The following is a 20,029-nucleotide window of genomic DNA, read 5'->3' on the forward strand; positions in this document are numbered from 1 at the left end:
GCTAATACTTTCCTTGTGTCTTTGGTATTCTTCATTCTTCTTTACTCTGGGTGGTTGGAACCAATCAATGCATCTTAGATGGCCGCTTGCAAGCTTTTAAGACCCCAGACGCCTCTCACCAAAGTAGGATTCAGAATATTTTCTTAATAAGCTTTGTTTGCCAGTTGACCTAGATGTCCTCTGAAAGCATGGTCCCCAGACCCCTACCCCTGCTACTGTGTCCCTCAAAGTGTTCGATTGTATTCAGGAAACTTCTTAGCTTTGATTTAGTCCAGTTGTGCTGACTTCCCCTGTAGTGTGTGCTGTCCTTCCCTTCACCTAAGATAATTCTTATCTACTATCTAGTTAGTAAATAACCCTCACCCTCCCTCCCCACTCTCTTAACCATCAAAGAATGTTTTCTTCTGTGTTTAAACTTTTCTTGAGTTCTTATAATAGTGGTCTTACAATATTTGCCCTTCTGTGACTGACTAAATTCACTCAGCATATTGACCTCCAGATTCCTCCATGTTATAAGATGTTTTACATGAACTACCAGCCTTTTGATTAGTAGTTGAGTGCTTAACCATCTGCTCCACCTGCGGACTCCGGGCTGACCTGATAATTGCCACTTATTCACTTTGACCTTGACCAGGTCACTTAGCCCCTCTCTATGCCTCAGTTTCCTTCTGTGTCATTAACATGGAGTCGGGGATCTTTCTAGGGTCCCCAGGGCTCTAACATCTTGTAAATTCGTTTGTCTTCCTCACCCTTCTTTAAGCCTCTTCTCCCCCAGTGATCCAGTTCCCCTTCTCTCATTTCCCCCTCCAGTCTACGTCTCCTCTCCCTTGGGGTCTTGCAGATACACTCAGCTGATAATCAGACCTGTAGGATGACACCTCCCTTCCATCTTGACAGGTGAGAAGAGAATTCTTAGAGACCATCTGCCTGGCAGCCTGGGAGCTCTGATCAGGCAGGGCTGCAGTCTGGTCACTTTTGTGTTCCCACTTCCTGGCACACAGAGGAGCCTGGCAGAGCTGGTGGGTGAGTGGGGGGAGCTGGAGGAGTTGTCCTAGAGGGGTCTGGACAGGGCGCCAGCTCAGAGGCGTGGGTGAGGGACAAGTATCTTTCTCTGGCAGTTGGCTGTGCCCCGCCTCCTCCCACTGCTCTGCCCATTGAATGAGTCACAGGCCAGCACACACCTGAGCCCTCACTGGCTACCCGTCCAGGCCAGTCCCTGTCTGGTGAGGTCACACATGTCCATCCTCCCAGGGATCCTGTAGGGCCCGACTGCCCCCACCCTCTGACAGGCAGACTGCCCATTCCCAAGGCTGCACTGGATGTGGCCTGGGCTCTGGGCCCCGCAGGAGGAGGTGAGTGGCTTGGGGCTCTCCTGGCAGCCTGGGGCCCCCAGGGAGGAGGACGTGTGGGGGGTGGACACATGGGTGGGTCCCCTGGCTGGCGGGCACTTCATGGCCCTGCGTCTTCCCCAGGCGCAGGCCCCCTTGTGAGTAGCAGCCCAGCCAGGGAGCTGGTGGCAGGACACCCTTGTCTGCATGCTGAGGAAGATGGGGGAGGCCGTGGCCAGAGTTGCACGGAAGGTCAATGAGACGGTGGAGAGCGGCTCCGACACTCTGGGTGAGTGAGGCTGGGGCTGTGCCTGCTGCAGGCACCCTGGTAGTGGTGTGTGGAATCAGTTTAGAAATGAAATAGGAAGAGAAAATGAAAAGAATTGTCAGCATGCACCCCTCCCTCACAAGGAAAGTGTTCCATGGAACTTGTATTGTAATTATGTTTAGTTTAAGGCGCCCTGGTGGCACAAACAGCTGAGCTTTCAGCTGCTAACTGAAAGGTTGGTGGTTTGAACCCACCTAGCCACTCTGTTGGAGAAAGACCTGGCAATCTGCTTCCGTAAAGATTAGAGCCAAGAAAACCCTATGGGGTAATTCTGCTCTGTCACGTGGAGTCACTACGAGTCGAAATGAATCCATGGCACCTGACAACAACAACAATATTTAGTTTGTTATACTGAGTTCCATTGTAAGACGTGCTTCAGATTATAGGTCATAGTCAAAAGGTTTGAAAAACACTGAGTGACGGGGTTCTACCCACCTGGGGCCTGTGTGTGTGTGTGTGTGTGTGTGTGTGTGTGTGTGTGTGTGTGTGTGTGTGTGTGTGTGTGTGTGTGTGTGTGTGTGTGTGAGAGAGAGAGTGTGTGTGTGAGAGAGAGAGAGAGAGAGATAGTATGTGTGTACACATCCTTGGGCCAGGTGAAAATAAAGAGCTGAGAACAACTGTGCTGGGCGCCTCTTGAGCGTTATGTTATTTCATCTTTACCACCTCCCTGGGATGAATGATATCTACCAGGCACGATTAGCCTGGGTCTTCAGATGAGGAGGAGATGGCAGGTTGAAGGCAAAGGGGGCTTCTTTGAGATCTCCCAGCCTGGAGGCCCCTCTGCACTCCACAGATTTACTTGAATTGTCTTATGTATTTTTTGCTTGGAATTGTTCACAGTATTTTAGCCCATGCAGTTAAGGCAAGACTCCAGGCATTTCAACAAGCCATCTTCCTTAATTGGATTCAGCATTGACTCATTGACTATCTGCCTGTAAGGGACAGGAGGACATATAGTGCAGTTACCGTGTGTGTGTGTGTGTGTGTGTGTGTGTGTGTGTGAGTGACCCACTGGAATGTGTGTGCCCCAACAGAACCATAGACATGCTGTGGGGACGCAGAATAGGGAGCATAGTCCTGCCTTGGGGATGACTGTGCAGATGGAATAGGTGGGATCTGAGTTGGGCCTTTGGCACAGGGAGAGGAATTGGACAGGCAGGTGTGTATGTTGGGGGAGGGGGTTGTTTGTCTGCCTTTCTCATGAAGGAGCATTTCTGTGGAGGTCATTGCTTAAGCAAAGACCCAGAGACTGGAAAGTAGAGCATTTCTGTGAGTAGTCACTTGTCAGGTATGTCTGGAATGTAGGCTCCTGAAGTAGGGCATGGTGGCTCCGGAAGTAGAGGGACACTCAGCCTTTGGGATGAGCTTAGTCACCACCTCTCCCAGGAAGCTCTCAGTCCAACTCTACCCTCCCTTTGCTCTCTTCCTCCTCGGTAGCATTCATTCAGGGCCCAGGAAGGGCTCCCCCACCCAGGGCATAGCACGGTATCAGGCACTTTGTAAGTTCTTGGAGGTGTTTGCTGGAAGGTGGAAGAGGCATGTCCTCTACCAGCAAACCAACTTGAAAGTCATTTATTTTGAAGGGAAGACTCTGGAGAGAGCCTTAAGCTTGTGAGCTGGTGGCTATGGCCCCTCAGTAAAGGAATTCTGGAATCCTACACCTGTCACTATTATGGTTGCCCTTACCCCAGCATTCAAGTCTCTCTACCACTAATTTGGTGGCCGAGAGCCAGACTTTGGGTTACATGGACCTGGCTTTGAATCCCCACTCTGCCACCTACTAGCCTGGTACCTTAGCAGGTTGCTTAGCCTCTCTGAGCCTTGGTTTCTTCATCTGTAAAATGAGGACGGTGATTGTACTTGTCAGGGAGTTCAAGAGCAATTGTAATGTTTGTAAGGTGCTTGGCAAGCAGTGAACTCAATAAATGGCAGCTATGATTTTTAATTTTTCTCATCCCCAAGGGCTGGGGGTGAAGCCTAAGTCCAACCTCCCCCAGCCCCCACACCTCCTCCAGGTGTCAGCCTGCCAGGTCTTGGCTGAGTCTGCTTCATGTTGCCTTCAAGTGGTGGTAGGGTGGGGGTTTAGTGCAAATCAGCAAATTTCTGGAGTGAATCCCCTAAACCAGTTGCTGTTGAGTCGATTCCAACTCATGGCAACCCCATGTGTGTCAGAGTAGAACTGAACTGCATAAGGTTTTCTTTTTTTAATTTTTTTTATTGTGCTTTAAGTGAAAATTTACAGTTCAAGTCAATTTCTCATACAAAAATTTATACACACATTGTTACGTGACCCTAGCTGCTCTCCCTACAATGTGACAGGACACTCCTTTCCACCCCGGATTTCCCGTGTCCATTCAACCAGCTCCTTTTCCTTTCTGCCTTCTCATCTCGCCTCTGGAGACAGGAGATGCCCATTTAGTCTCATGTATCTACTTAAGCTAAGAAGCACACTTCTCACAAGTATCATTTTATGTCTTGTAGTCCTATCTAATCTTTGAAGAGTTGGCTTCAGGAATGATTTTAGTTTTGGGCTAACAGAGAGTCAAAGGCTGTGTCTTCCAGGGTCCCTCCAGTCTCAGTCAGACCATTAAGTCTGGTCTTTTTACTGGAGTTTGAGTTCTGCACCCCACTTTTCTCCTGCTCCGTCAGGGACTTTCTGTTGTATTCCCTGTCAGAGTGGTCATTGGTGGTAGCCAGGCACCATCTAGTTCCTCTGATCTCAGGCTGATGGAGTCTCTGGTTTATGTGGACCCTTTTGTCTCTTGGGCTAATATTTTGTGTCTTTGGTGATTTTCATTCTCCTTTGCTCCAGGTGGGTTGGGACCAATTGATGCATCATCGATGGTGGCTCACTAGCTTTTAAGACTCCATAGGGTTTTCAGTGGCTGTAATCTTATGGAAGCAGATCACCAGGCTTTTCTTCCATGGCACTTCTGGGTGAATTCAAACCACCAACTTTTCAGTTAAGTAGCGGATTCCAGGAGGCAGCAGTGGGGGACAGGCTGGAGAGACCACCACAGAGATGTGACTGCAGCATGAGGTGGTGATGAGGGATGGTGCCCAGCTGGCAGAGCCTTGAGGGCCGAGCTGAGGAGTCTGGACTTCAAAGTCTGTGGCCCAGGGATTGCAATCTGCGATGCCTCTGCAGGCCACGGGGGTGTTCCTGTGAACTGAAGGGTGGACGCCCTGCCACGAGGTGGAGCGCACACCACATCTAAGGTAGCAGCTACTCCCCTGTGTGCCCCAGTGAATGTGCCTCCCTCGGAACCCACCTCGGTGTCTATAATTGGGACCCCAGCTGTCTGACATAGAGCCTGGCCCCTCTCCCCACCATGCTGCCCTGGGGCGTGGATGTGAGGTCATTAGTACAGCATCAAATCAATTCATGGAGCTGAGTAAACCCTTTAGCCATGGGTGGTCTTGGCCAAAGCTTATGACTTGCACGTGGAAGTGACTGGGTCTTTAAAGTTAGCTTAAAACAATAGGGGGACTTTTTAACCTCTTAGCAGACTGTATATACAGTAGGATATCAATTAGGTCCCTGAATGGTGCAAGTAGTTTGTGATCATCTGCTAGCCTAAAGGTTGGTGGTTTGAACCAATTATATTACGTATATACATGTAGAAAAAAGTTGGAAGGAAATAAAACAAGATGCGAAGGGTAGTTAGAAAAGACGATTCTGCATTTTCTGAGAGAAATCAGCTGCTTATTCTCTGTGGTGGCCTCTGCTGTCCGTCCCCTCAGTACTGCCTCCTGGAATCTGCTCTCCACAGCACCTCACCCGTGAAGCTGTTTAACTCCCCTGGTCAGAATTCACCTCTCCCCTCCCCTGCCTCCAGCCCCTACCGCACTTCACACATCTGGGTGAGACTGGTGAAATCTCCCACCAGGCCACTGTGGGTGCCCACAATCCTGGTCCTTGGGAAGGTGGAGCCGATCAGTCTTGCAATCTGAGAGGCCTGGGCTCTAAGCAGTCAGCATGCATTGAGCACCTGCTGTGTGCAGAGTGGGGAGGGGGCTCCCAGGCATGTGTACAGTAGAATCCTGGACTGGAGACTAGCCCCCTACCCGTGAGACAGTCAGAGAGCAGTGAATGACACACAGGATCCATGCTAAGATGTGTTGGGCAGATCACAGGTTGTTATAATTCAGAGGTGGGAGATGGTGCTGGGTACTGAAGTAGTCCAGGAAGTATTCCTGGAGAAGGTGGGAATTGAAATGGATCTTGAAAGATAGGTGAAGTAACTCAATATGGTTCTCAGTTAAATAGCAAACAATCTGAAGCAGCATCAGAAAATTGCTTAAATAAATTTTGTTACAGCTATACAATGCAAGTTTATGTAGTCGTTAACAGTGGTGCATAAAATCTCGGTGTGTGCCTGAATGAAGACTAGCAAATTCTCGGGTATGATGTGAACTGGGGTGTGGTGGGGGGACAAGGATCCCAAAGTATATGTACAGTAAAGTATCAGTTAGATCCCAGGGTGGGACAAGCAGCTTGTGATCAGAGTTTGCGATTTTGCATTTTCTAAATGTGATGAATGTATTACAATTAGAGAAATCTATAAGAATAGATTTTAGATTCCACTAGAGAAGGTGGAAATAAAGCACATTTCCCAAAAACAGACAAGAGTTTCAGGAGCAGTCCATCCTCTAAGCCCTCGCCCTGACAGTGGTTGGGGCTTCCCTGGCTTCTCCCCTTCTGCTGGCCCCCTGCCCTGCCTGTCCCAATGTGCGCAGACCCGGTGGGTTGGCTGCTCTGGAGCTACAGGTGTCTCTGCAGAGTGGGTGCTCCCCTGCAGAGACTGGGCTGGGAAGAGCTCACTTATGGGCTCGCTCTCATCTTACGCAGGTAGTTAACTCTGTGTCAGCATCGCTCATGCGTGTCCAGGTGCTCCTGAGCGCACTGGAAGCTGAGGTGAGCTTTCTCCTGCTGTAACCTGAGCTTTGGATCCTAGCCCTTCTTGCTGCTCCAGGCCTCTTCGTCCCCGGAGAAGTGGGCTCCTGTCCACCTGGCCCTGGTCTGCCCCTCAGCTTTCCTCCCAGCCCCCACCCCTTCTCAGCATCATTTTCTGGACTCCTCCAACACACTTGCAAAGAGTGGAGAACACTCAGCACCTGGTACTATACTCAGCCTCCCCTGAAGCAGGCTCTCCTCCCTGCACTTGTTGACTGTTTCTTTTTGCAAAAGCCTCTTGCCTGTCTGGGCTTCCCTGGGACCTCATGCCCTGGAAGGGCCTCTGTCTGACTTCACCCTTCTCTCCTGGCCGCAGAGGCTGCCCTGCACCCTGCTCCTCTCCACACGGGGAGAGGCCCCCAGTCTGCTGTGACTTTAGAAATGGTCATTACTGCAGAGGAGTGGGACTGGGAAAGGCCTGAGAATGGGGAAGAGAGGGTACAGCTGGCTGTGTGGAGATGTTGGCAAAGATGAGAAGAAGGGAAGGCCAACATCGGCCAGGAAGGAAGGGACCCAGCATTTATTCTGGGCCTGCTGGGAGTCAGGCCACCATACTGTGCATGTCCCATCTGATATCTCTTTCAATCCTTTCTGAAGTCTTTTGTACCTCCTGACTCAGGAGTCGTCTCTGTGTTCATTTCTAGGAAATTCTAAGTCATTAGCTCTTGGCATGTTGCCCTCGCCCATCTCTTGAGCCTCTGTTGCCTAGAATTCCTCTTGGGCCTTCCCCTTCTGTGCTTCTGTAGCTCTTTTCTTTTTTTTTTTTTTTTTATTGTGCTTTTAGGTGAGGGTTTACAGAGCAAATTAGTTTTCCATTCAATAGTTTCTACAAATTGTTCAGTGACTAAGGTTGCACTCCCCAAAATGTGTCTGTACTCTCCCCATTAACCCCCTGAGTCCCGCACTTCCATTCCTCTGGTTTTCCTGCCCCTTCCTGCCTTCTCATCTTTGCTTTTGGGCAGATGGTGCCCTTTTGCTTTTATATAGATGATTGTTCTAAGGAGCACTTTCCTCACAGGTGTTATTGTTTAATTTATCGGCATGTTTATAATTTGCCTGAAAGGTGAGCTCTGGGAATGGCTTCAGTTCCAGGTTAGAAGGGTGTCTTAGGGTTATAGTCTTGGTGGTTCCTCCAGTCTCTCTCAGACCAATAAATCTGGTCTTTTTTATGAATATGAATTTTGTTCTACATTTTTTTCTCCATAGCTCTTTTGTATTTTCCTTCTCTTTATCTCTCTGTGCTACCCAAACCCAAACCCAAACCCAAACCCATTGCCATTGAGTCGATTCTAACTCATAGTGATCCAGTAGGACAGAGTGGAAATGTCCCATAGGGTTTCCAAGGCTATAATTTCTTTTTCCTTTTTTTTTTGTTTGTTTATTGTTGTAACTGAAGTTAAAGGTTACCTTTCAAGTTAGTCTCTTATACAAAAAGTTATACATACTTTGTTATGTGACCCTAGTTGCTCTCCCTATACTGTGACAGCACGCTCCTCCTTTTGACCCCTGATTTTGCATGTCCATTCAACCAGCTCCTAACCCCCTCTGCCTTCTCATCTCACCTCTGAACAGAAGCTGCCTGTTTAGTCTCATGTATCTGCTTGAGCTAGGAAGCATACTCTTCATGAGTATTATTTTATGTCCCATAGTCCAGTCCAATCTTTGTCTGAAGAGTTGGCCTCAGAAACTGTTTTAGTTCTGGGCTGACAGAGAGTCTGGGGGCCATGCTCTCCGAGGTTCCTCCAGTCTCAGTCAGACCATTAAGTCTGGTCTTTTTACTAGAATTTGAGTTCTGCACCCCACCTTTCTCCTGCTCCATCAGGGACTCTATTGTGTTCCTTGTCAATGCGGTCATTGGTGTAGCCGGGCACCATCTAGTTCTTCTGGTCTCAGGCTGATGAAGTCTCTGGTTTATGTGGTCCTTTCTGTCTCTTGAGCTAATACTTTCTTGTGTCTTTGGTGTTCTTTATGCTCCTTTACTCCAGGTGGTTGGGAACAATTGATGCATCTTAGCTGGCCGCTTACAAGCTTTTAAGACCCCAGACGCCACTCACCAAAGTAGGATGCAGAACATTTTCTTAATAAACTTTGTTATGCCAGTTGCCCTAGATGTCCCCTGAAAGTATGATCCCCAGACCTCTACCCCTGCTACTCTGTCCCTCAAAGTGTTTGATTGTATTCAGGAAACTTCTTAGCTTTGGTTTAGTCTAATTTTGCTGACTTCCCTTCACCTAAGATAATTCTTGTCTACTATCTAGTTAGTGAATAACCCTCACCCTCCATCTCCACCCTCGTAACCATCAAAGAATGTTTTCTTCCAAGTTTAAACATTTTCTTGAGTTCTTATAATAGTGGTCTTATGGAAGATTTGTCCTTCTGTGACTGACTAAATTTACTCATCATAATGCCCTCCAGATTCCTCCATGTTATAAGTTGTTTCACGGCTTCATCGTTGTTCTTTATTGTTTTGTAGTATTCCATTGTGTGGGTATACCATAATTTGTTTATCTATTTGTCTGTTGATGGGCACCTAGGTTGTTTCCATCTCCTTGCTATTGTGAACAGTGCTGCAATGAACGTGGGTGTGCATATATCTATTTGTGTGACGGCTCTTATTTTTCTAGGATATATTCCAAGGAGCAGGATAGCTGGATCGTATGGTACTTCTATTTCTAGCTTTTTAAGGAAGTGCCAAATTGATTTCCAAAGTGGTTGTACCATTTTACATTCCCACCAACAGTGTATAAGTGTTCCAGTCTCTCTACAACCTCTCCAGCATTTATTATTTTGTGTTTTTTTGATTACTGCTAGCCTTGTTTGGCGTGAGATGGTATCTCACTGTAGTTTTGATCTGCATTTCTCTAATAGCTAATGATCGTGAGCATTTCTTCATGTGTCTGTTAGCCGCCTGAATGTCTTCTTTGGTGAAGTGCCTGTTCATATCCTTTGCCTGTTTTTTAATTGGGTTATGTGTCTTTTTGTTGTTGAGGTTTTGCAGTATCTTGTAGATTTTAGAAATTAGATGCTGATTGGATTTGTCATAGCCAAAAATTTTTTCCCAGTCCTGGAGGTTGTCTTTTTACTCTTTTGGTGAAGTCTTTTGATGAGCATAAGTGTTTGATTTTTAGGAGCTCCCAGTTATCTAGTCTATCTTCTGGTGCTTGTGCATTGTTACTTGCAGTTCATATTCTATTTATGCCATATATTAGGGCTCCTAGCATTGTACCTATTTTTTCTTCCATGTTATCGTTTTTGATTTGATATTTAGGTCTTTGATCCATTTTGAGTTAGTTTTTATGCATGGTGTGAGGTATGGGTCTTGTTTCATTTTTTTTCCAAGGCTGTTATCTTTATGGAAGCAGATTGCCACATCTTTCTCCTGCAGAGCAGCTGATGGATTCAAACTGCCGACCTTTCAGTTTGCTTCTGAGCGCTTTACCCATTGTGCCACCAGGGCTCCTGTTTATGCTACAGTCTGAGAAATTTCCTTATGTCTGCCTTCCGTTTCACTATTTGTGTTTTCATTTGTGTTTAATCCACTGTATAATTTATCCGTTGGGTTTTTAATTTTTAAGAGTGCATTTTATATTTTTAAAAGTTCTACTGATTTAAAAAAGTCTGATTTCGAAGAGTAATAGCATGTTCCTTTCTTGTATTTTCAACTCTTCTATTTCCTAAATCATTTGACTATACTTGCTTTGTAATCTCTACTGCTACTTCTATAACAGGCACTTCTTGGGGGTCCAAGTCTGCTGTTTCTGCTGACTCTTGCTCATGGTGGATTGTTCTGGGTACATTTTGTAATTTGGGACTCTGCGCTGCTATCTGATGGAGCCTTATCTGTGTAATCCTGGGTTGAGGGATGTATCCTCCAAAGGAGGTTTTATTTGCTTCTGTCAGATGCCTGAGTGTGACCAGCTTAGAAGCAAATCTTCTGTTGATTTCTCTACCCTTGGGGGTTTCTGGATCTTAAAGGGAGTGAATGTTAAAACCCCAAACCCCAGTGAGGGCAGGCCTGCCTGTGATTTCAGAATCTCAGGGGAGACTTTTTTTTTTAAGACCAGTGCTTAGGCCAAGAAGAAAAAAAAAATCTTTCTGATTATTAAAAAATCAATTTCTTTTTTTTTCTCTAGTTTACCCTTTCACTTTCTTTCAAAGTCTAAGCTTTCGGCAGAAATCTCGGCTTTAGTTTTCCACTTAAGCAGGCCCAAGGCAGTCTTTCCAGTCCCCTCTGGGCCTTTAAAACTGAGCCCCTTGGTTACCAAGACTGTCCTACTGGCCTAGGGCAGTGAAGCCTTCGTACCTGGCCAGCACTCAGTCTTCTAAATTCCTCTCTGTTTTTTGCCCCTGGGGTTCACTCTTATTAAATGCTCAGCGCCGTTGTCTGTACTTTACAGGTATTGACTCATTTAACCCCCACAACAGCCCAATGATAGAGATGACGTTAATATCCCCATTTTACAGATGAAGAAACTGAGACACACAACATTATTTTTATCTAAGTGTTTTGTAGCAGGAATGTGTTTAGAGAAGCTGGTTTCCTCTGGGAAACCCTGGTGGCATAATGGTTAAGAGCTACGGCTGCTAACCAAAAGATCGGCAGTTCAAATCCACCAGGCTGTCCTTGGAAACTCTATGGAGCAGTTCAACTTTGTCCTGTAGGGTCCCTGTGAGTCGGAATTGACTTGACAGCAATGGGTTTGGTTTGGTTTTTGGGTGTTTCCTCTGCCATATTGCCAAGCACAGCCACCACTCTGTTAGTGAAGGCTTGTGTGTTGCTGAACAGATTTCAGTGGAGCTTCCAGACTAAGGAGGACTAGGAAGAAAGGCCTGGTGATCTACTTCCAAAAAATCAGCCATTGAAAACCCCGGGGATCACAATGGTCTGATCCAGTTGTGTGTGGCGTTGCCACGAGTTGGGGGTTAATTGGCCGGCAGCTAACAACAATGACCATATGTACCTGGTCATTGTTAGGGCATCTCAGGTGATAAGGAGAAGGTGGAGGCAGCCCCATGGGGTGCTTCCATGGGTCAAGTGGCCCTCTGTCAGTTCCTTCTCTCCTGCAGGGTTTCCCAAAGGGTGGGTCCTGGGTAACCTGCATCAGATCCACTAGGTACTGGTTAAAAAGGCATACTCATGGGTCCTACTCCAGAGCTTCGAAAGTAGGTTGGCCTGGCGATCTGCATTTTAACTGGTCCCCCAGATGATCCTTCCATGCCTTGAACTTTTTTATTGGTTTGTTTAATCGAGAGATAATTTATATAAATAAATTAATCTTTTTGATGTACAGTTCTGTGATTTTGACAAATGCATACAATCATGTAACACTACCACAACAAGATTCAGAGCATTTCCATCACCCCCAAAAATACCCTTGTGTCCCTTTGCAGTTCAGATCCTCCCCCATCCCCAGTACCTGGGATCCACTGATGTATTTGCCTTTTCTAGAATATCATTCAAATGGAATCATACAGTATGTAATCTCTTGAGCCTGACTTTCACAGTAGCATAATGTAATTGCGATTCATCCGTGTTTTGTGTGAATCAGTAGTTCGTTCCTCTGTATTGCTGATTTTTAAAATTTATTAATTATTATATTCCACTGTACCAGTGTTCCACGATTTGTTGACCCATTCACCTGTTAAAGGACATTTGGATTGTTTCTACTTTTTGCAGATTATAAATAAAGCCTGTAAACATTCACTTGTAGGTTTTTGTGCGAATATAAATTTTCATTTCTCTTGGGGAAATACGTAGGAGTAGGACTGCTGGCTTGTATAGTAAGTGTATGTTCAACTTTATCAGAAACTGCCAAGCTGTTTTCCAAAGTGGTTGAGAGTTCCAATTCTTCCATATACTTGCCAACACTTGGTATGGTTTTTAATTTTATACATTCTAATCTCTTCTGGGGTTAGTGGTATCTCATTATGGTTTGAATTTACACTTCCCTGATGGACTGATGATATTGAACATCTTTACGTACTTATTTGCCATCTGTATATCGTCTTTGGTAAAATGTCTATTCAGATCTTTTGCCCATTTTAAAATTTGTTTTTTTTTTAATTTATTAAGCTTTGAGGGTTCTTTATATATTCTGGGTGCAAGTCCTTTATCAGATACGTGTTTTGCCAGTATTTTTCCCAGCCTGTGCCTTGTCTTCTCATTCTTTTAACAGTGTCTTTTTTAAAAATCATGTTTTAGATGATGGTTTACAAAGCAAATTAGTTTCTCATTAAATAATTAATACACATATTGTTTTGTGACATTGGTTGCCAACCCCATGACGTGTCAACACTCTCCCCTTCTCGACCCTGGGTTCCCCATTACCAACTTTCCTGTCCCTTCCCGCCTGCTCATCGTTCCCCCTGGGCTGTTGTGCCCATTTAGTCTCATTTTATTTTATGGGCCTAATGTTTGGGTGAAGGGTGAACCTCAGGAGTGACTTCATTACTGAGCTAAAAGGGTGTCTGGGGGCCATACTCTGGGGGCTTCTCCAGTCTCTGTCACACCAGTAAGTCTGGTCTTTTTTTGGGAGTTAGAATTTTGTTCTACATTTTTCTCCAGCTCTGTCTGGAACCCTCTATTGTGATTCCTGTCAGAGCAGTTGGTGGTAATAGCCAGGCACCATCTAGCTGAGCTTGACCCAGTCTGATGGAGGCTGTGGTAGTTTTAACAGTGTCTTTTGAGGAGCAGGAATTTTTAATTTTGATGAAGTCCAATTTATCTTTTTTTTTTTTTTTTCTGTTATAGATGGTGCTTTTGGTATTGTATCTAAGAAATATTTGCCTAGCCCAGGGTCACAAAGATTTCCTCCTATCAGAATCATCTGGGTACTGGTTGAAAATGCAAATTCATGGTCCCTACCGGAGAGCTTGGAAAGTAGAATCTCTGTGGGTGGGCCTAGTGATCTGCACTGTAGCATGACCCCTGTATGATTCTGCCCTTCCTTGAATTTTGAGAATCACTGGCTTACTGTTTACAATTTGGAACTTCCTTCTGGTGACTTCTGAAGTGTGTGTCTGTGTGTAGGTGTGTGTATGACAGAGAGAATGAGTATGTGTATCCCCAGGGAACTGAGCAGCTGTCTGCCAGCTGTGAGATACTCAAATCAGGAGACCATTCAAAGCCAGTGAGAAGAAGCCTGTGTTCCCTCCTCTACCTTCTTCCCCTCAAGCACTTTTCTCCTGTGCTCTTCAGCAGATGGCGCCCCATCACCGGCCCACCAGGTGAAAGGAAGCCAAATCCCCGGCTGTTGCTAGGTGTGAGCACCCCAGAGCCTGAGAGGGGCCTCATTCCCTTCCCAGCTCACTTCCTGCAGTTATGTTCCAGTCTGACCCACTATGGACCTGATTTTGTTGACCCCTGTCTTGAGCAAAAAGGATTTGCCTGGTACTCAGGAAACACTCAGTGTATACTCACCAAATCAGAACTATTGTCTTGGTTCAGAAACTGCCCTGGCTCCTTTTTCAGCAAACACATATTGAACCCCTGTTGTGTGTGCCCACCTGGAGGAACCAAGTACCCCAGGAGTGCCCAATCTTGTTGGGGAGACAAATGCACACACACACACTTGCTGTCATACACACATACACACTCATGCTCTCTCACATACACACTCATACTCTTACACACACATTCACACTCTTACACACACACTCAAGTTCTCACACACACTCTCACACATACCACACACACACATGCATATTGAGGAAGAGGAGCAGCAATTGCCAGGAGCCTTGGTGGAAGCAGCTTTTCTGACCTGACGGAGTGCTGGTCTTGGCCATAGGAGAGGCTTGTCTGCCTGTAGTTAGTGGCCTGAGCCGAGGAGGCTGGCACCTGGTGGGGAGTGTATTTTGCTGTGATGTTTCCTGGCCTGGGGAGCCCTGAGGGTCAGCCAAGCACAGCCAGTGTGGAGGACATGGAGGATGGAATGAGACTTTCATGAACAGCCCTCAGATGAGCCCTCAGAGGAGCTGGGGCTTCCTGTCTGTTCACTGCTAGGGCTGGAAGCCTCAGCTCCTGCCATCCTCAGCTCCCTGCCTCTCACCTGGGAGAGCAGGCTGGGAGTTTGCCGGCAGGGGAGCGGGATAGAAACACCTTTTGTAGAGCCCTGTCTTAGTTATCTAGTGCTCCTGTAACAGAAATACCACAAGTAGACGGCTTTAACAAAGATAAGTTTATTCTCTCACAGTCTAGTAGGCTAGACGTCCAAATTCAGGGTGCCAGCTCCAGGGGAAGGCTTTCTCTCTCTTTCGGCTCTGGAGGAAGGTCCTTGTCATCAATCTTTCCCTGGTCTAGGAACTTCTCTGCGCAGGAACCCCGGGTCCAAAGGACACGCTCTGCTCCTGGCCTGCTTTCTTGGTGGTATGAGGTCCCCCTGTCTCTCTGCTTGCTTCTCTCTTTTATATCTCAAAAGAGATTGGCTTAAGTGGTAGATTAATCTTGTAGATTGAGTTTACATAACTGCTGCTAATCCCATCTCATCAACATCATAGAGATAGGATTTACAACACACGGGGAAATCACATCAGATGACAGAATGGTGGACAATCATACAATGCTGGGAATCATGGCCTAGCCAAGTTGACATATTTTCAGGGACACAGGTCAGTCCATGACAAGCCCCTTCCTTGTCTCAGAGGGGACTCTGGTTTCCCTTGGGAGAAGGCAGCCCTTTCCCAATTCTCCTTCCTGCGTTGTGTGATGTGAAGGGATGACTAGAAGCCTTCTGCAAAACTCCCTCTCTAGAGGTGATCTCTGGATTGGGGGTCCTGGAAGGCCAAGCACTGGCCCTTCTTTTCTTCTCCCCCACACCCCCTAGCAGAGGACTTTTCTCTCTCAGGGCTTGGAACCTATTTGAAACGAAGACTTTGTATCACTAGGCCAAGATTTCTCAACCTTGGCAATATTGACATTTTGGACTGGCTAATTCCTTGTTTGGGGGGCTGTCCTGTGCTTGTAGGATGTTTAACAACATCCCTGGCCTCTACCCACTAGAGGCTGGTAGTAACTCCCCCACCAGTCGTGACAACGAAATATGACTCCAGACTTTGGCAAATGCCCCCTGGGGTTGGGGCAGAATCACTGGGTTGAGAACCACCACTCTAGGAGGTCAAGTCCCTAAGGTGTTGTGTCCAGTGTGGTCAGGCCAGCTTCACCGGGCCAGGGCTGGAGCCCTGATGAGTTTGGTTTGTGGGCTGAGGAGAAGATGGGACTTTTGTTTTGTAAGAAGGGTTCTGACTCAGAAATCCAGAAGCTGGGGCTCTGGATATGTTTCTTGTCTGTAAAATGAGGCGTTCAACTCAGACCTTTAATTCTCTCTGTGTGGAACCCTCCAGTGGCTTCCTGTTGCTTCCTGTTCCAAGCTTGTGCCACAAAACTGCAGATGCTGACTTCTCCCAGTGCACTTTGAGCCACTCAGAGCTTCCCTCATTACATCCCAGAGGGACTGGCCTTTCAATTTCTCTAACCGCCAAGCCCTTTCAGCCTCAGGGCCTTTGCACGCGCTGTTCCCCCTTGCCTGAACGCTGTTCCCTGTTCATCACATGGCCGGTGACTGGGTCCTTCTCATAATTTAAGGCTCAGCCTAAATGTTTCTTCTTTAGAGAGACCTTTCTGACCTCCATTCCTGAGAGGCTCTCACTCAATCTTTTTTGTAAAAAAAGCCTGTGAAAATTAATTTATATGCAGGCAAGTACGTAAAACAATACACTCATAGTTCAACTAATATTTATAAAGTAAATGCTCATCTAAATACCATCCAGGTCAAGATATAGAACAGTACCTGAATCCCTAGAAGCCTCCCTCACTCCCAGAAGTAACCACTGTCCTAACTGTTGTGATAAACTTTTCCTTGCTTTTCTTTACAGTTCCCCTCCCGAAGTACTCACCCCTAAACAATACAGCTTAGTTTGCTATGTTTTTTATAATTTATATGCATGGGTTCATAGTGTGTAAATCTTTTACTTTATTTATTGCTCAGCAGTATGATTGTGAGACTCCTCCATGTTGTTACTTGTCACTGGAGCTTGTTCCTTTTCATTGCTGTATAATATTCCATTGTGTGGCTATTCTGCCACTTGTTGATTCACACCACTGTGCACGGACACCTGGGGCTGTTGCAAGCACCTTGCCATGAACATTTGTGTGTGTGTCCCTGGTGGACATGTGCATGTGCTTCTTGAAGGATGTTCCTAGGGATGGAGGTGCCAGGACCCAGGGTCCTGAGCATGGGCATTTTTGGCCCTCAGGTTCTAGAGAGAGCAGGCTGTGGGGGATCAGGAGGTATGCACCTGGCAGGGTGTGCCACACAGAGAGGGTGGTATAGGTGAGATGCTGGCAGAGTGCTGTGTGATGGCATTATTCAGAGACAAATAACCAGCTTGGAAAGGAAAATCAATAAAGCTTTCAGAGAGCTGGATGGCTTCCATGGTGGCAAATTAGCACCATGCGAAAGCCTGTGGTGCAGAAATGCAAGGCCTGGGGCTGGGGCGCCCTTCTTGTTTCAGAGGTGAGTGATTAGTGCCAGCCCTAATCCCAGGGTGTCTGTGGAGCTCTGGCCACTTTGGAACTGGCCCTGAGAGCAGCTGATGCAGAAGATGTGGACAGCGCATGCCCAGAGCACTCCTCAGGGCCTCGTCCCTTGCAGATGGGTGGGAGTGAGTGTACTGTTCAGGTAAGTGAGGTGGGGACTGGGTGGGGTTTCTGGCAAAGCTTTCACACCATGCCTTGGTCTGGCATTGCCTCTCTGTCCAGGTCGATGTGGGGTCAGTGGGGGTCTGTCTGGGTCCCACAACCTCAGGAACAGTAGGGGCTGTGGAGGGAAAGAGAGCAGCTCAGCATTGGAAGGCAGGTCTTCGAATAGGAGAGAGAAAATTTGCTCCATGGCTCCAACCCTGGCATTTGCACAGGGAGGAATACTTTTTAAAATATATATATTTAATTTAAAAACAGTAGGTAATACACCTGACTGCCACACAAACCAAAAGGCATAGAACAATTAACAGTGGTCAGGCTTCCTCCCACCCTGTCCTCTTGCCTTTGGTCCCTTCCTCCCTGGCAACCTCTGATGTCTTTGGATCTAGAGATACTATTGGGGTTAGACTGGCTAGCTCTAGAATTGCTAGGGATGAAGATGGTTCACTGGTGTCCTGAGGTTTTTTAAGTGTATAGCAGTGGTGGCAGAGGACACAAAGCCCTACAGATATGTCCAGGTCTCCCTCTTGGGGTTTCCTGAAACCCCTTGTCTTAGTTACCTAGTGCTGCTATAACAGAAACACCACAAGTTGATGGCTTAACAAAGAGAAATTTATTCTTTCACAGTCTAGGAGGCTAGAAGTCCAAATTCAGAGCGCCAGCTCCGGGGAAAGGCTTTCTCTCTCTGTCAGCTCTTGGGGAGGTCCTTGGCATCAAGCTTCTGTTGGGTCTAGGAGTTTCTCAGCGCAGGGACCCCGGATCCAAAGGACACACTCTTCTCCTGGCTTGTCTTTCTTGGTAGCTTGAGGTCTCTCTCCTCTCTGCTCAATTCTCTCTTTTACGTCTCAAAAGAGATCAACTCAAGATACAATCTAATCCTGTAGATTGAGTCCTGCCTCATTAATATAACTGCCTCTAATCCTGCCTCATTAACATTATAGCGGTTAGAATTTACAGCACATAGGACAATCACGTCAGGTCACAAAATGGTGGACAGCCACACAATACTGGGAATCATGGCCTAGCCAAGTTGACATATATTTTTAGGGGAACACAATTCAATCCATAACACCCCTTCTAGAGCTCTGGGAGCTCCAACGACCGTGAACCCTATCTGCCCCCATTATGGCTCCTCTGTGGGACCTTGGACTTCTGAAAAGAGGGAGGATAAGAGTGGAGGGTCTGTGGTGGGCAACCTCAAGCACAGCTGACCTGTTCCTTGGGTTCTCTGTTCACAGCCATGGTGCCTGACACAGCGTTGGTGCTCAGGGTACATTTGCTGGATGAATGAATGACTTCCTTTATACTGCAGGTATAATTCTATGTGCCTAAGAAAATCATTCCAGATGTGAGAGCTGATCCAACCTTAAGTGTCTCCAAGGAGGCCCAAAAGGTGTTACTTTCATGGCGAGGAGACCGAGAATGAGATGGCAAGTGACTTGTGGAGATGCCACAAGCCCTAGAGACAGGCCACTGGACAGCGAACCCAACACGTTGGTTGTAAAATACTTGCAGAATGTAAAATGTACTAAATAAGGATGAATCCTGCTTCTACTGTCTTGAGTTGTGTGCACACTGGCTGTTAGGTTAGCATCTGTGCTGAGGAGGTTGCATGAAGAGGTGCATTTCAGCTGAACTTTAAGGGATGAATCTGGTTTAGGGGTGTAAGCATGGGATGGGAGGGCAGGGAAGGGCATCCTAGGTGGAGGTGTCTGTGTGAGCGAAGGCATGGCAGCACACAAGCAGGAGGCTGCTCCTAGAGATAGCAAGTGTTCATTGGCTGTGACGTGGAGGAGTAAAGGGAGCTGAGGCAGGAGTGAGGCAGAGGTTGGCTTCAGATCTCAGAGGGGCTAGGGTGTCACTATAAGTAGTTAGTACAATAAACCCTGCCTTACACAAGGGTTAGGTTCTAAAGAGAGCCTGAAAAGTGAACATCACATAGAGTCAAAATCAGCCTTGAATACAAATAACAGCTCACATTTATTTATTTTTTACTTTTTTTGTTTGTTTATTATTATAGTTTAAGTGAAAGTTTACATTTCAAGTTAGTCTCTCATACAAAAATTTATACACACACGGCTACATGACCCCAACTGCTCTCCCTACACTGCAACAGCACATGCCTTCTTTCCACCCGACTTCCCATGTCCATTCAACCAGCTCCTAACCCCCTCTGCCTTCCCATCTTACCTCCGGACAAAAGCTGCCCAGTCCAGTCTCATATATCTACCTGAGCTAAGAAGCCCACTCCTCACGAGTATCATTTTATGTCCCACAGTCCAGTCCAATCCCTGTCTGAAGAGTTGGCCTCGGAAATTATTTTAGTTCTGGTCTGATAGAGAATCCAGGGCCATGCTTTCCGGGGTTCCTCCAGTCTCAGTCAGACCATTAAGTCTGGTCTTCTTACTGGAATTTGAGTTCTGCACCCCACCTTTCTCCTGCTCCATCAGGGACTCCCTGTTGTGTTCCCTATCAGGGCAGTCATTGGTGGTAGCCAGGCACCATCTAGTTCTTCTGGTCTCAGGCTGATGAAGTTTCTGGTTTATGTGGCCCTTTATGTCTCTTGAGCCAATACTTTCTTGTGTCTTTGGTGTTCTTCCTTCTCCTTTACTCCAGGTGGTTGGGACCAATTGATGCATCTTAGCTGGCCGCTTGCAAGCTTTTAAGACCCCAGACGCCACTCACCAAAGTAGGATTCAGAACATTTTCTTAATAAGCTT

At 46.7% G+C, this 20,029-nt stretch overlaps 1 protein-coding gene across 1 annotated transcript in view; it reads left to right on the forward strand.

The window, feature by feature from the left end:
• Nucleotides 1-925: 925 nt before the first annotated feature.
• Nucleotides 926-20,029, forward strand: part of LRRC20 (leucine rich repeat containing 20) — a 124,262-nt gene continuing 105,158 nt past the window's right edge. The window contains exons 1-3 of the mRNA XM_004386370.2: nucleotides 926-1,023; nucleotides 1,119-1,352; nucleotides 1,473-1,617. Of these exons, the coding sequence (XP_004386427.1) occupies nucleotides 1,536-1,617 (82 nt within the window). The 5' untranslated portion in view covers nucleotides 926-1,023; nucleotides 1,119-1,352; nucleotides 1,473-1,535. The remainder of the gene's footprint in view (nucleotides 1,024-1,118; nucleotides 1,353-1,472; nucleotides 1,618-20,029) is intronic.

Source organism: Trichechus manatus, unplaced genomic scaffold (assembly GCF_000243295.1).
Source record: "Trichechus manatus latirostris isolate Lorelei unplaced genomic scaffold, TriManLat1.0 scaffold00163, whole genome shotgun sequence".
NCBI classification, from domain to species: domain Eukaryota; kingdom Metazoa; phylum Chordata; class Mammalia; order Sirenia; family Trichechidae; genus Trichechus; species Trichechus manatus.